Below are 16,301 nucleotides of genomic sequence, written 5' to 3'. Positions count from 1 at the left end.
CGTAGAAGCTTGGTGCGTTTGAGGTTGCTCTAGCTCAGGCTGGGGTGGTCGCCAGGAATGAGAGTCAGGCAGAGATTCCCACTTTTTCCTGGTAAAAAGCTCAGTTGGAGGCATATGTGAATTAAGAACTCGTTCCATAAGGGCAATTTCCGGGAGATCTGGCATGTGTTGTACTGCGTAGCTGTGCAGGGACAGCGGTAGTCTATGGCGGCTCCTGAGAAGCAACCCTTGGCGTTTTCCAGCTTGGCCAGCGACTTCGGTCGGGACTGGTTTCTCGTGTTCAGGATCGGGTGGCGACGCTGCTTCCTCGGCGCGCCATTCAGGGTCCGCCATTTTTGCCTGCGGGTGAAAGAGACGCTTTAAGAATAACTTGAAATACGAAGTGGTGGCTACTTGTACACGCACCAGAATGACTACTGCTAGCACCATGCGTTGCGTATTACACTGGTTTAGACATAATTGGCGTCGAAAAACTACAGGATCATGATTACAATGCATGGATGAAATCGACAGAGAGACAGGAGCCAAGCTGTTCGTAGCCCGGGCCCGTTGCCCCTTGCCTTGCTAGCTATGACTGAAGTTTTCAGTTTAGCCATTTTGCAGCGATAGCTACATTACGGTAGCATTACGAGCCTTCAGCGTGGCGGCACCGCGGCGACGCTGCCACCCTGAGGCGCCGCTGCAAACCTGCGGCGGAGCTGCCACCCTGTGGCTGCACCGCCACGCTGTCACGTGGTTTGTCACGTGGTGCGGATCAGCTGCCGGCGGTGCGGCGCCGCGGCTGATCACATGGTTTCTTTCTAAAGGCATACCTCGCGTATTAACGCCAACTAACATGAAACAATTTTTCCGACAAAATGCGACGAACGTCTCCCAGCCATCCCAGCGGCGTCAGGGGGGTGGGGGAGACGTCCGAGATTTAGCTGTTAACCGTAGATCTAGGAGAGGCAGATATATTCGTCCGAAGGCTGGCCCCTCGCTTGATTTCCAGGTAACACAAATATTTTCCTCGGAGTACCGAGGCGAACGGTTGATCTGGCGTAACAAGGGAGGTTTAAAAGAGGCTAAATGGCGCTGAATTTATTAAAAAAATGGAGGGGACACTTAAACTCCGCCTTAAGCCTGTTTCACAAGCAAGCGAACACGCTAGGGAATCCCGCAGCCGCGATGCAAAAACCTGTTTTTGAGTTGTCACGGCACCCGCCGCGTTGGCTCAGTGGTTAGGGCGCTCGGCTACTGATCCGGAGTTCCCGGGTTCCAACCCGATAATAATAATAATAATAATTGGTTTTGGGGGGAAAGGAAATGCCGCAGTATCTGTCTCATATATCGTTGGACACCTGAACCGCGCCGTAAGGGAAGGGTAAAGGAGGGAGTGAAAGAAGAAAGGAAGAGAGATATGCCGTAGTGGAGGACTCCGGAATAATTTCGACCACCTGGGGATCTTTAACGTGCACTGACATCGCACAGCACACGGGCGCCTTAGCGTTTTTCCTCCATAAAAACGCAGCCGCCGCGGTCGGGTTCGAACCCGGGAACTCCAGATCAGTAGTCGAGCGCCCTAACCACTGAGCCACCGCGGAGGGTGCAACCCGATCGCGGCGGCCGCGTTTCGATGGAGGCGTAATGCAAAGGCAGCCGTGTGCTGTACAATGTCAGTGCACGTTAAAGCTCCCCGGGTGGTCGAAATTATTCCGGAGCCCTCCACTACGGCATTTCCCTTCCTTTCCTTCTTAGTCCCTTTAACCCTTGCCTTACGTGGCGAGGTTTAGGTGTCCGCCGAGATGAGACAGATACTGCGCCATTTCCTTTCCCCAAAAACCAAGATCAACTTTGGCAACAGTATGTGTATATAACGCTCAATAACATTGTAGAGAGCAGGCCAACAATAAGTACTAGTCCTCGCACCTGAAGCCTTTAATTTCTTGCGCTAACATGTTCTTATGAACACGCTTTTAAGGCGATAGCGTTAAGAAGCCCGTGTCCCAGAAAACCCGGCGTCGACGTTGGCGTCGTTGACCGTGAGTGTAAAACCTTCGAAAAGTACTCAAGAGAAGCAACCTAGGCGGCAGGTGACCTTTTGACGTCATCACAACCTGCCCACCGGGCTTTGAGCGAACTGCCTAGCGTGGCAGATGGCAGTTAAATTAATTATTGGTCGCGAGAGGTTGCTCGTGAATAGAAACCTGGGTCGCACATGCCCCACGGGTGGCAGCACTTGCCATCGCAAGGTTGTGGCGCATCGCTTAACCGCTGCTGTATACAACTCCAGTAGTAGTATGAGGATGCCTCGATTTCTATGAATTGTAATGTACTGAAGCTGAGACTCGGCTGTCCGCTCGAATGATTAGCCTTCAATGTCAGTTCCTTGTCCTCTTCTCCCCGCCTCCGTTGTTTTGCTTGATCTTTTTTGTCCTGGAATCACATTCGGCCACGACTGCGTACCTGAAAGGAAGACACAACACCAGAGTCCTTTACACATAATGCGCTTCATGACGGGGAGTATTCCACGAATGTCTGTGAAAGCCCGTCGACAACAGGGGTCAGTCATATATCGACGCACAGGGATCGTATAGGCACTGCAAACGACTGCGACCGTAATGACAGTTGCGCTGAACACCAACGTTTCAAGCGAACCATGCGAACACTTTCGCTTCAGCTCTGGCGGCCATGGTAGTTGCAAGAGGCACCATAACTTATTCCATCCACAACCGACTCATTCTTGCAAAGGAAAGACCCTATTCTTCAACCGCGACACGTGCTCTGCGAAATTGTTTCTTCTCCGCCTGTCCGAATCTGTCTGAAACGCTGCAGTACACACGCGCCACGTATTGTCCCCTAACCGCTCAGTGATGACGTAGGGCCCATCGTATATCGCAGTCAGTTTACGCCCTGCCGACTGTAGGCCGCGTCGCATCCAGATCTCGTATTCAACTTTATAGCAAGGAGCTGGTCGATGTCGGCGGTCGAAGTTGCGTTTTTGGGCCTGTTGCGCGTGAGACGCTCTTTTCCGTGCTTCCGACCTGATGCACTGCCAGAATGTACGTAGAGGACGACCACTTCCGCATACGGACTTTGCCCATCAACGCTATCGCGCCATAGGCGGAGCTTAATTGTCTCTTCCGAATTTTCATCTCTAATCAAATCACTCCCGAACATCGAAGCTTTTCACGTATAGGTTCGTGTTTTGATTTTGTTTGCTTCGAAGTATCTTAGCTTTAAAGAGGTGAAATTATGAGAACGGTTTCATGTAAAACTTATGTAACTCGTCTTTTACAATCTGAATTGAATCTGCGGCAGAACTGGCGTCTCGCCCCACGTTCGCTCTTTATTACTTGAAGCCTATGGCGTGGCATGGCTTCACCCAATGACGAAAAGCGGGAAATTAAAAAAAAAGTAATTGATTCGGAAAGGCATTATATTATACCGACTTTGTATGCTCATACTGAAATGAAAGATTGGGCCGGCACTCATTACGGAGGAGATATTCAAAACATTTGTGAATGGCGCGCTAGGCACTGCAGCACATGTCAGGTGCCGACCTTTTCAAGATTCTAAGCAAAATGATATTTTTGCGAGCTCGAATTCTTCCTGTGCAACCTTGTGTATCAAAGCAGTTTGAAAGTTTCCAGCAGAAAGAAAGAAAATGGTTCAATTTAGATGACACCTGTCGCATTCAGTTGCAATCGTCTGCAGAGTGATAAGAAGGATTATTCATTCTTGACAATACAATTGCATGCCTAACTTCCGTAGTGCAGAATACACATTGCGACCATGCGGCAAGTGCTTGTCAAAGGAGGCCTTTCATTAACATCGCCATCTCAATAGCATATTGACTCGATGCCAGGAAAGCAGCCTTGAAGTGAAATGAAACAATAATATGTAGTCGTGGCATGCCCTTTGATTGCTTGCAGACTGTAATTACGACAACACTGTCTTATAAATATCTCATTCAGCTGACCCATTCTGTGAAAAGGAAGAAGCCTGCACACTCTTGCAACTTCCCCATGTTATGTGCTGTTGCTTGTATTATTCAATGCTGGTACGAATCTCAGGGAGGGGACACTTGCATGCTGCGTCACCCCCACCCCCCAATACTAAGCAAATGGGAGGTCAGAACTTCAGCCATCATCTGAAACGATCCTCCACAACGAGGCTTATTGGCTTATTCCCCCCCATCGACTTCGTGTGCCGTTCTCGAGAAGCCAAAGCCAACAGCCACAGTCCGAACACAGTGCAGTCTGTGGTCCACTAGTCCAAGTGGCCCTGGCAGTAGGTGCACATATGAGCAGAATATGTCAAAGCAGTCCCAAACTTCATGCTGGAGAAGGCATATCTACCGTAGATTTCATTCAGTCCTGGAGGTGACACCCTGCAAAGATAGTCTGGACTGCACTGCTCGTAATGGAGAGGCATTTCAGGGGACATTTTTTGAAAGTGATTTATGGCAAAGGGATGAGTGTCAGCCGATGCAGTGGACCAGCTCTGAATTCGGTTTACACATTAAATACTGGTTTCGAAGAAACGTGGATACGCAGTCGTTTATTTCTACTCCACGTTCACCGTTCTAGCATAGTACTTGCCGAGCAGATACATTTTCATGACAGCACATACATTACACACCATGTCGACAAGAATCGCAATTTTACTTTAGCAAATGAAATCGCAGACATCGACTGCTTATATCCGCTGCAACGCTGTTTGGCGAAACAAATAACTGCGTGCACATACGCATACATACACTCATTAGGTAGTAAACAGAAGTTTCCCCCTCACCTTGCCAGAGCACTGAAGTGCCAGAGGTGCCAACAGACTTCTGTTACAAAGCTCAGAAGCAAAGTGTTCACAAAGGCTTACACACATGCACAAATTCTTGTTGCCTTGCAACATGTATTCTCAATGTTGCACATTCTCGGCAGCCATAGACAACACAATGCATTGCATATTTCATTCAGTTTATTTATCATTGATGTACACAGCTGCTCATGACAGTTTATGCCGGAAGAATGGAGACCACTCATCAAAAAGGCAATTTTGTATTCGGGAGTAGATGGCTGGCGCTTCCATATACATGGGCGCGGTTAACAACGTATTCTTGGTTACCAGTGGTCTCCCCGTGGCTTGGCTATGCACAGCTGCCATTGGGCATGTACTCATTTTGTAAAAATATCTTACATTTAATATACTCTCTGCCCCGACAACCGTTCTGACCAATGTGCATGCACCAAAGCCTAAGGATTCTGCCCACGTATTTGCAAATAATTGATGTGCCAATGTTTAAATGGAGTCATTTGTTCGTATTTTGTCTCTCATTCAAAGAACATCGGGAAATGGAGCACTCAAAATAAAGACTGTAGTTCGAGGTAGCTGTTGTACCTTGCGTGGTGCCATCTATGCACAAGCACGTATTGGTGAGTGAGCTGGTACGGCATTATTATTAAACTGCACCAAAAAATAGACTGATGATGAGCAAGACGACACAAGACAAAGGTGGGCACACTAACAACTGAGAGGTTATTCTTGTTGCACAGAATAAATAAATACAGCCAAGTGATAAGCACCGAGAAAATTATGGCCATCACAGCGCACAAAAAACACAATACCATTTTTTGGTTTATGCACCACACCAAAGGCATGCGAACTCCTTCCCCGATAAACACACGGAGGGATCGCTGACACATCAGTCACCATGCTTCTTGACCTCCAGCACTCCAGTAGTTCTACGATTATATTCACCACTGTCCAGAGGTCTTGCCAAAGTCTGGGACACACTCATGAGCCTTAAAATGAGCACTCATGACGCCGGAAAGATTTGATTTGGTTTATGGGAGTTTAATGCTCCAAAGCGACTCAGGCTATGAAGGACGTCGGAATGAAGTACTCCGGAAATTTCATCCACCTGGGGTTATAAACGTGGACGGACATCGCACAGTACACGGGCCTCTAGAATTTCGTGAAGAGAACCCGCATCTTTAGGGTAAGCAGCCAAGCGCCATAACCACTGAGCCACCGTGGCGGCCTGTATAACCCGATAGCTGATTTTCAGTCTTGTAATGATGGTCATATAATCTGTCGTTTAAACATGTGCCAGTTTGTCCAACGTATGTAGTATCACACTACATAGGAATGAAATCGTACACTACTTTCTTAAGAAGACTGACATGTTTCTGGCCGTGTTTCTTAGCACAAACCTGCTTGTTTTTTCGATGTTCTCTGTTGACCTTTGCACACATCCTTCCCAGATGTTTCAGAGCGGAAAATGAAATCCTGGCGCAAGTCCGTTCACCCATTTTTCTCAGACTGTGGGATATGGCACTAACAAATGGAATGGCTACAACTCTTGTTGTAGAAGTGCCTGCTTGAACCTGGTCTATATATGCTGTTGGGTTTCTTGACGATAACGATCAATTTTTATGGCGCAAGGGCATCTGTGGCCAAACAGCGCCATGGCACAAGGTTTTTCTTTTTCTCAAGGTGGGGCCAAAGACCCATTTCCCAAGCATTCCACCCTACTGAAGCTGAGCATCAGACAGGAAAGAGCTTGTACCTATTGTGTCACTGGTGGGCACCCGTAGGTGCGGGGGATCGAACCCCGCACCTCCCGCATGCGAGGCAGATGCTCAACGTTGTTGGGTTTTTGAGCTTACGCAGCATTTTTTCTGCGACAAATGTCATCACATGGCGAGGATGGCGCGCCTGATCGAGGTGGCGACTGACGTGATGGTGAAAACTGCTTTGCAGGCAATACATACATGATTTGTTAAGCGCGTTTGATAGATGTGATTGAATGAAGGCTCATTTTAACATTTCTTAGTGGGCAGAAATGAAGGAAAGGATGGGTTTGCTAGCTCTTGGTTTGAACCCCCCGCGAACCTGACACTAAACTTCCAAATATAAGAACCTTAAACAATTATCGGCTGCAAGGTCACGAGTAAGGATTAATGTAGAGAGGGCTCTTTTAAACACTGACAACACTAATGATGGCTGGTTTACCAAATCCTGGTTTACCATAACCTAAAATTGCTAAAAAGTGATAAGCAAATCTGAAGGCCTGCAATAAATTTATCAACTAAGCACTGTTTCAATAGGTCATCATTTAAAATGTAGGCTCTCATACCTTGGGTGTGGTGTATAGATGAAAAAATGGTATTGTAGTTTTTTTTTTTGTGCGCTGCGAATGATGGCACTGCTATCACTTGGCCACAGTTATTTATGCTGCGTGAAAAGAATAAGCTATCAGTTGTTAGTGCGCCTACATGTGTGTCTTATCTTCTTCTCCGTCTTACCTTTATGTTTGGCGCTGTTTAGTAGTAATCGATGCGCACAATTAAACATGATATCTAATACAAATACTGCAGTACCAAAAACATGACTTGCACAAGCAGCTCAAAAATGCACCAAATTGATGTCTCTGAGCTGCAAGAAAGTATTTGGTCTCTACATTCACAAGAAAATTCTTCAGGCGTCATTATCCACTTCAGTTGTATAGTGTGTGCCCCCTACAATCAGCTTCATCACCACCAAGAACAGGAGCAAATGTCTGCTGCATATTTACAATTCAATCTATTGCAATGCCAGAAGCATTTGTATGCCTGCTGTACTATACTAGTCGTAAACAGCACTGCATACTGCAAGTGCTGAAGGTTTTTATAAGCACAAATGATGCAACAAAGACAAAAGAAGCTCTCATTTGACAATCCATAGAACAATCTATACATTGTTGAATCAGTGAGAGGCAATTTGGGAACCAAGCAGCCACATAATTCAACCTGTAACCTTCTTAGTGGCAATGAATTTAGTTGCTTACTACGCAACAACAAGCCTACCAGGGTCGTTAGGATTGCAATAGGGATCCTGTGAAGAAGCCTGAGCACAAAATCCAGTAGATGGATTGGAAGACTTGAAGGATTATTGGAATAAGACCACATCACAGTCACAAGGTTGGAGGTGCTCGCTACACAAAGACAAAAAAAAAAGAAAATAGTGGCTCTGAGAAGAATGACAGACTCACAAGTGGAACTACAAAAAGAAAAATATTAGGAAAAATGCTATTTGGAGACTATATATATGAATGTACATATCGGGTACCAAGGTGGAAAACCACGTCAAACATCACACATCGCGTATGGCTTCATGATCAGAGGGATCAAGTCTGTTTTGTTTTTGATCCCGGCTAATGGAATGAAGATTGTTGCACACGCACCAACAGACAAGAGTCCATTTCCTTCTCTTGCATCGTTCTGAGCCCCAAATCAGCTATGTAGGTAGGCTCTTCAATAGAACACACAAATTCTGTCCAGGCCTACTGACATGGCATGGGTTGGAGTCATGTTTGACAGTCACGTGTAAAATTACTTTCGTGCAAATTTCTCACGCTGACATGCCTACAGACTCTGGGAATGCACTAAAGGCAATCATATTGGCAGCTGGTGAATTAATGAATATATTCCACATAGTACTTCGAAAATTTTCGGTAAAAAAAAAAAACAGATACTACACATATTGGCAGATAAATCGATCCCCTGGAATTAACACGGGCCTGTGTCTTCTTTTAACGAAGTGCCTAGTGGAAGTCTTGTAGAATCCTAGAAGGTCAAGATCTGCCCCATAGAAGGTAGCTCTCGAGCTTGTAGAATCTGGAATCCCGAAAAGACAAGATATATACCTCCACTGTAAGTGGTTGCTTCATTAGGGCACATCAGTTTTTATACATTAAAGTGCGTCTTCTTTCAAATAAGCTCACATTACGTTAACTGTGAGGAGTCTTGTTCTACACAACTCACCTCGGTAACATGCATGGGGAATATTTCCAAAGCACCAGTACTTAGGTCTGCATTTTACCTTGCAATTCAGCAGCACAAAGCAGACATAGCAGTCTAACTTACTTTCTTGAGGATGCATTTCCCAGACATATTGCTTGCAGGGGTGCTTTGAATAACCCATGTCATTGAGAAATACCATATGTACTCGCATAATTTGCGAACATCTATTTTGTTACCCAGGCAAAAGGTGCGAGTGGTGAGGTGTCGTCAGCCATGCTGCTCCAAGGAATGTGTCACTGCTGAGGCCAAGCCAAAGTGAAGCCAAAGGTCATGCATGCGAGCTGCAAGCATGACCAGCTTTTTTTTGGGGGGGGGGAGGGGGGGGAGAGAGAGAGAGCAAGATTAAGACGTCGGAATCAGCATGCTTCAATAGCCTAGATAACAACGCCCCCCCCCCCCCCCCCAAGTGGAAACGCGACGGCACAAGCTAAACAGCGTAAAGGAGATAACAATGATATAATGGAAAGAAATAACGGCAGCAATGATCACATCCCAGCACATTCTTCCCTTAGGAGTTAAAAGGTCATAATGCGCGATATACCGCATACTGCCGAGTGTAGGTGGACTATTTTTTAGAGAAACAATAAATAAAAATTCGAGTGTCCATGTATATGTGGTGCTGGCCTATATGCCGAGTCTAGCATACTTTCATCCCGGCTGTGAATGACACACGCCCCGTGCCATTGTCCATTACCGGCAAGAGACATATGGAGCACCACAAATAAAAAAAGTAAATTAGTTTGTACTAAATTGGTTCTCATAAAAAAAACTGCGCACCGTTTACCCTGCCGGCGCACACTGGAATCAAAGTACCAAACCGTTTGCTCTTCGGTTTGCCGCTAGTCAACCGGGTCACATGCGAGGGCGCTGTTTGATCACCTTTTATCTTCATTTTCCTCCTGGCTTTGCGGTGTATTCTTGCGCATTTATTGTGTTTAGTTGCACACCGGCCGTCATTAAATCCTGAGAGAACCTGCATAACGTGAGGCGAGGCAGGTCGGAGGGCGGGCAGGGTATGCGTTGACCTATAATTGGAGTTAACTTCTTAATTTTGACCAGTGAGGGGTGCGAGTATGGGGGTAGACATATAGGCAACAATGTATGGAATATGTTACGCGTAATGGAATTAGTAGAGGTTTTAGGATGTGCTTCCAAAATCTCCGACTAATTTGCACGCCCCATTTTTTAAAAAGAAAATTGTGCAAATTTCGTGAGCAAATATGGCAAGTTTATGCCAAATATGAAGGACCTGTCCACAGATCTATAAATAGCACAATAGTACAAGCAGACAAAAGCAAGCACAATTTCTGTCTTCACGAATAACCAGCAAAGGCCACTGCCTAATGAATGTCTGGGGCGTAGCGCAGCAACTGCATATCCTAAGGTTTCCAAGTACTTACATAAAACGTGATGAAAATGATTTTTCTTTAATGACCACACTGCCACAATATCTCAGTAAAACAAATGCAAGTTAATGGAACATTTCATTCCCCACATCAAGAGAAATCTGCAGGCAGCAGAAATGCTACATCTGGCTATTTACCCAAAGGACCAAGGACTGCTAGAGGCATGAAGGCAAGTCAAAGAACAGCCGCCAACTACTGCCTGAACAGCGCAATAGTGTTCTCCGGCCATCTCACGTTGGTCTTGACGACCTCACCGTCGACGGTGATGGTGCTGTCGGTGAAGGTCTCCAGGCGGGACGCGCGCATGGGGATCAGGCGCACGAAAGGAAGGTCCACATGCTCTCCGGCCTCCTGTGCCTTGAAGTAGCTCAGCACCTGGATGCGCGACGCATCGCCGCGGATGAGCAGGAGCCAGGCGATGCCGTCGTCCAGGCGCGAGTCAGGCGCAATGAACAGGTGACTGACCATTCTCGAGTAGCGGATGATGAAGCATCCTTCCTCCACCGTCCAGTCGTCTGGCTCCGGGTCCGTGAGCGCTGGGAAGCCATCCGTCGGCGAGAGCACGGGTTCCTGTTGGTGGAGGAGGCACGAGTGTGTGGACGTCCGCCTTAATTCGCGGACACCACCATGTGAAACAGCTGTTCGCGAATAGAGTAACGCAACAGCCGCATAGTGGCGCTCGGTAGGAGTGGTAACATGGAGGTAGTAGGCAGGAAGTGCATTTCGCTTTAAAGCGAATTCCATTCTGACGTGTGTGCCTTTATGTTTCTGGAAAAATCACCTCAAAAAGTGACCAGACTGCTACCATTGCATATGCGAGATTCAGCGAGAGCTCTTAAGGTATTGAGAGGACATGGTAGCAGCGCTAAATAACAGGGACGAAAGGAGAGAAGACCACCGAAAGCTAGAAAGGTATTGCTATACCTTGAAGGAATTGCTATTTCGTGTTATATTGAGGGTGAAATATGAAAATGACGATATTTGCATAGTGCGACAGTGCTCTTGTTAGTATTCCTACATGTTCATTTTTCGACTAGCTCAGATTCAGATTCAGAATAACTTTTAATGTTTGAACCGGCCCCCCTACCTACCATCTCCGGCACGGCACGCAGGCCTCCGGGAGATGAGTAGGGGGTTTATTCTTTACAAGACTAGCTCTTAAATTTAATTGATGCTGCAGCTGCCAGTTGGGTCAGTTCCTTTAGCACCCTAGAGTGTGGGCTTCTTAAAACTTCATTCCGAATTTCATCGTCTTCCTATTTGCTTTTTGCTGGAGCTCCTTCGCTTTTTCTGATGATGGGGTCCATGTCGGCCACTCCTCCGCAAAATATGCATTACTCTTCTTGACTTAGGACCTTTTCTTTCTTTTTAGGTTTCATCCATGCCCTCCACTTTGGGGAGGGGTAGTTTTCCGCTTGAAGTCTTCCTAATATCTTGTGCTCTCTGTAGCTTAGCTCCTTCCTGTCTGGAACGGGCAGTTTTCTTCTGTCCTCCCTTTGCATGGCCATCTTCTTCCTTGCAGTATAGTGTTCCGCTTCCACTACCTTGATTGCTCTAGCGCAGTAGAACGCTCGCCTTGATAATACTAGACGAGCAGTTCTATCTGCGGCTTCATTGTCATTCGACTCGCTCTCCGCTCCAGTCCGCCGCTCTAGTCGCTGGGCTTCATTGATGAGCCTCTCCCCGGGAGTCATAATTCGCTGCAGCAGCTGCAGATAGACCCCGCTAAACTCCTCCACTCTCACCATACTTCCCCTCCCCCTTCCATGGTATCGTCCCTCCCAGTGGTTAAAAGCACACACTGGTTACGCTGACTAGTACTACTACAACACGAAACCCAGGAACTGGTGCTTAACAGATATCACTGTAAGATGAATGCACATCATAATTGTGTACGGAAATAAAACTAGGCCGGCAACACCTTAAGTTTCTTTAGTATGCCAAGGACATGCAGGCAAACTGAAGGCTAAGCCAGCACCCATGGTGACTGCAAGGGATGATGCGGTAGGGCATAGTCTGATAGCAATTCGGATTAATGGAAGTGCAGTGCACGTGCAAAACTGTTGTCCGGTTCCTCATCAAAAATCTCCGTCAGCGGTTGACAGCGGTGCCGTGTAAGTGCGCGTAAATATAGACGAAGTGGTTCGTGTGACAGGTAGGTCGATATTGGACACGCACGAGATTCCTCAATCGTGCCTTTATTCGAGACACAATGTGGTAATCCGATGCATATCTTGTTTGCGCATGGCAAAAAAGAGTGAGTCTTTTCTTTAGCATATTTATATGCCTCGACCATGACAGATCGCGGTCAATGATAATGCCTAGAAATCTGTGGTGGGAGACGTATGGTATTGCAACCCCTTGAAGTGTTACCAGGTAGCGGCAGACAGACTTGCGCGTGAATGCGACCACAGCACATCAGCAGCTAAGTGCAAATCCTGACGCCATAGGTACCTTGAAGTAGATGACACGATACGTTGTAATCTCGCGCGCATTTGCGAACGTGTCGAACCCGAAGCCCAGATGCAGATATCATCAGCATAGGCACTGAAGTGAATGTGAGTGGGAAGTTCACTCACCAGTCCAATCAAAGCCACGTTAAATAGGGTTGGGCTGAGAACTCCTCCCCGAGGAACTCCACGGCAAACCTGAAGACGGGTAGTCTCTCTATCAGGCGTAGACATGTAAACGGACCGGCCGTTGAGGTAGCTCACAATCAACGAGTACATCCGGCTGCCAACGCCTATGTCGTCAAGGGCATCAAGGATGGCGTCATGAAGTACATTATCGTAGGCCCCTTTGATGTCTAAGAAGACAGCAGTGACTAGTCGGCGACTACGTTTTTCATGTTCCACTGTCGATATGAGGTCGGTTACGCTGTCAATCGAAGAACGTCCCCGCCGAAACCCGGTCATCACGTCCGGATAGAGAGCATTCTGCTATAAAAACCATTCCAGCCGCGCCAGCACCATTCGCTCCATAACCTTATCGACGCAGCTTGCTAGTGCAAATGGCCGGTATGAGGTAAGCTCATAAGGAGGATTTCCAGGCTTCAAAAGAGCATTCAGGCGGCTGATCTTCCAGTGTTCTGGAATGATACCGGAAGGCCATGTATCATTGTAGTAACTGAGCAGCACAGTTCGGCCTTCCATGCCAAGGTGAGAGAGAGACACGTACGAAATCCCGTCAGGACCAGGTGTAGATGCACACCTACACGAGGGAAGAGCAGCTTCTATAGTTCAGGCATCGTGAATAGCATGTCGTAGTGTTCGCCTGGTGAAGGTGGCACAAAAGCCTCCAAACTGTTTGATGCTACCGGAGTTGTGCCCACAACCATTTTGCAGAATTCTTCTGCTACCTCTATATTATTACGGCGTTAGAGAATGGACAGGGCATGGAAAGGATACCGCTCTTGTGGGGGTGAACGCAAGCTCCTGGCTACATGCCAAACAAAGCTAAGATGGTGGCAAGCAAAGGAACTGTGTCGATAAGACTTTCATTGCTTCAGAACCTGAGAGGTTTGCAAAGAGAGCAGATGAGCTTAAGGAAAACATAACGGCATATGAGCTGCTTTGCCTGAATTATTTCGCGCTTTCTGCAGTGTTTTCTTTTTTTTTGCATGCTGAACATATCACATGTCATTACTCATTACCTTCAAAGGCTCTATCCCCAAGGTGGCCAACTAACAAGATGCAGAACTCCAATGCTTTTTATACCACCCGTAGCAAGCGTTCTGGTTTGAAGATCGCCATGGTCATGCACGTTTTCTATAAGCTTTTTTTTAATTCAATCGGTCAGCTTTTTGTGCCACGATCGGTGATCATAAACGCTTCGCTTCAATTCTGAACTACTCGAACACAAGAAGTACTGGCTCCGTGTTAGTTCAAAAGGAAAAATCATCCTTCGCACATGACGCGCCGCGGTGGATGGTATAGCTACTGAGCCCAACGTTGCGGCATCGGATCCCTGCCGCGGTGAGCGCATTTCGAAGAAGGCGAAATGCAGAGCGCGCCCGGGGGCTTCGCGATGTCGGTGCACGTTAAAGGACACCATGGGGTCCAAAATAATCCAAAGCCCTACATTAAGGCGCCCCGCTTTAAGGTGTGCCGCTTTGGGACGCTAAACCCCACATACTTACAATTCACACATTTCGAGCCTCCAAAACGTACATATGTCCTGAGACGTTTTCCGATGGGGTAACGTCACAGGTGTAGGGGGAGGAGGACGTATGAAGAAAGGAAAGGTGCTGTCTCACTCTGGATGAGAGAAGTTAAATAAAGGGAGTGAAAAGGGCAGGCGCACACCGTTCACGGTCTATAGGGTGCGTTTGTATAGGTCCCTCGTACAGCGTGGCGTTAAAGCCGGGGCGCCCCAACCGCAATCTCGGTTTCCAGCCGAGGCATAGCCAAAGTGGCGTAAGAAGGCTCATTAAAGCCAGTCTGAAATAAAGCCGGCAATATGGCTCCCACTATAGGCTCTTGGCTTGATGGCCATTGGATTTGCGGGTCGTCGGCTAGACCTGTTGGAAGCTTTGTGCAAAAAGGGAAGAATCTAAGCATCATAGACTAAATATTCTGAAAACCGGAGAGATGGTAGGGGCGACAAGCATAAAATAAATGTAAAGGAAACTGATGGCACAGGAATGAGACACCGTGAGAAACGATGTCTGCGAATATACACGGCGTTTCACCTAAGATGTACACAATTTAAAAAAAAATAAGCTTTTTAGTTAGAAGAGCGCTTTTTTTGTATAGCATTGCCAGTGGTGTATACATAAGAATGCAGCTAAGATGTGCTAACTAGCAGACAGGTTAACTAATACTGAATAGTTAATTTTGAGCTATTATTTTTAGGCTCTTTAGTTATTGAAAGGCGCTTAACCCATCGTAAGTAATCTCTACAACAGTTTTTAGAATGTTGAAAACACAGTTACCCCCGGCGCAATGGCCCAACAAATTTTGGCTCTTTCGACGAGTTACGTGCCGCACGTAACTGGAGAGGTTGCTTTGCCTGCAAACTTCTCGAAAGCGCTTGTATTTTGGCGCGATGTAGCCAGAATTTTTTGGGCCACAGCTCCGAGGTAACCGCGTTTTCGAAAGTATAAAAATGGATATGGATATTACATATGATGGGCTACGCGCCTCTCAATAACTGAGAAGCCTAACAGTGATAACTAAAAAGTTGACTATTCGGTATTAGTTAACTAGCTTGACAGCTAGCACAGGTTAGCTATATTCTGATGTCCTACACCGCTGACAATGCTATGCCGAAAAAAGCGCTCTTCTAACTCAAAAAGGTTTTTTTTTAATTGTGTAAGACCCGCCGCGGTGGCTCAGTGGTTAGGGCGCTCGACTACTGATCCGGAGTTCCCGGGTTCGAACCCGACCGCGGCGGCTGCGTTTTTATGGAGGAAAAACGCTAAGGCGCCCGTGTGCTGTGCGATGTCAGTGCACGTTAAAGATCCCCAGGTGGTCGAAATTATTCCGGAGCCCTCCACTACGGCACCTCTTCTTCCTTTCTTCTTTCACTCCCTCCTTTATCCCTTCCCTTACGGCGCGGTTCAGGTGTCCAACGATATATGAGACAGATACTGCGCCATTTCCTTTCCCCAAAAAACCAATTATTATTATTATTAATTGTGTAAAGTCTTAGGTGAAACACCGTGGATGGCCGGGCACCACAGCACAACAAAACGCCATGCTTCCAATACCTAGAAGCATGCGTGCGAGACATGAAAGCGTTGAAAGGGTAGGCAAAACAGCGCTGACGGACGGGACGGAAGAAGGCGAGACAGACACATGCGTTTTGCCTACCATTTCAACATGAACCAACCAGCCCGACTCAGCCCTCTCCTTGACATGAAAGCGTTACTGAAGTAACTTTTGAAGCGAAAAGCTTCACTACGCTAGTCAACACCGCGCTTCGCTCGAGTTGGCGTATGTCGGATCACGAGTGACGTCACGCACGGCGCAGGCGGCGGCTGGTGAGTTATGCGCATGCGCGAAAACGAGTGACGTCACGCGCCGCGCAGGTGGTCGCTCCTCGCCGCTGCCGCAGCCATAGCCACAGCCGA

General features: G+C 47.2%; 1 protein-coding gene across 1 annotated transcript; it reads right to left on the bottom strand.

The window, feature by feature from the left end:
• Nucleotides 1–4,772: 4,772 nt before the first annotated feature.
• Nucleotides 4,773–11,996, bottom strand: LOC144114719 (sphingosine kinase 2-like). Its single transcript, XM_077648625.1, has 3 exons — nucleotides 11,979–11,996; nucleotides 10,463–10,798; nucleotides 4,773–8,636 (listed from the first exon to the last, which is right to left on the bottom strand). The coding sequence occupies exons 1-3, from the start codon at nucleotides 11,994–11,996 to the stop codon at nucleotides 8,586–8,588; spliced, it is 405 nt and encodes a 134-aa protein (XP_077504751.1). The 3' UTR covers nucleotides 4,773–8,585.
• Between the last annotated feature and the right edge of the window lie 4,305 nt (nucleotides 11,997–16,301).

This window comes from Amblyomma americanum, chromosome 1 (assembly GCF_052857255.1).
Source record: "Amblyomma americanum isolate KBUSLIRL-KWMA chromosome 1, ASM5285725v1, whole genome shotgun sequence".
In the NCBI taxonomy this organism is placed as follows: domain Eukaryota; kingdom Metazoa; phylum Arthropoda; class Arachnida; order Ixodida; family Ixodidae; genus Amblyomma; species Amblyomma americanum.
This window is presented reverse-complemented; position numbering and strand designations above follow the sequence as displayed.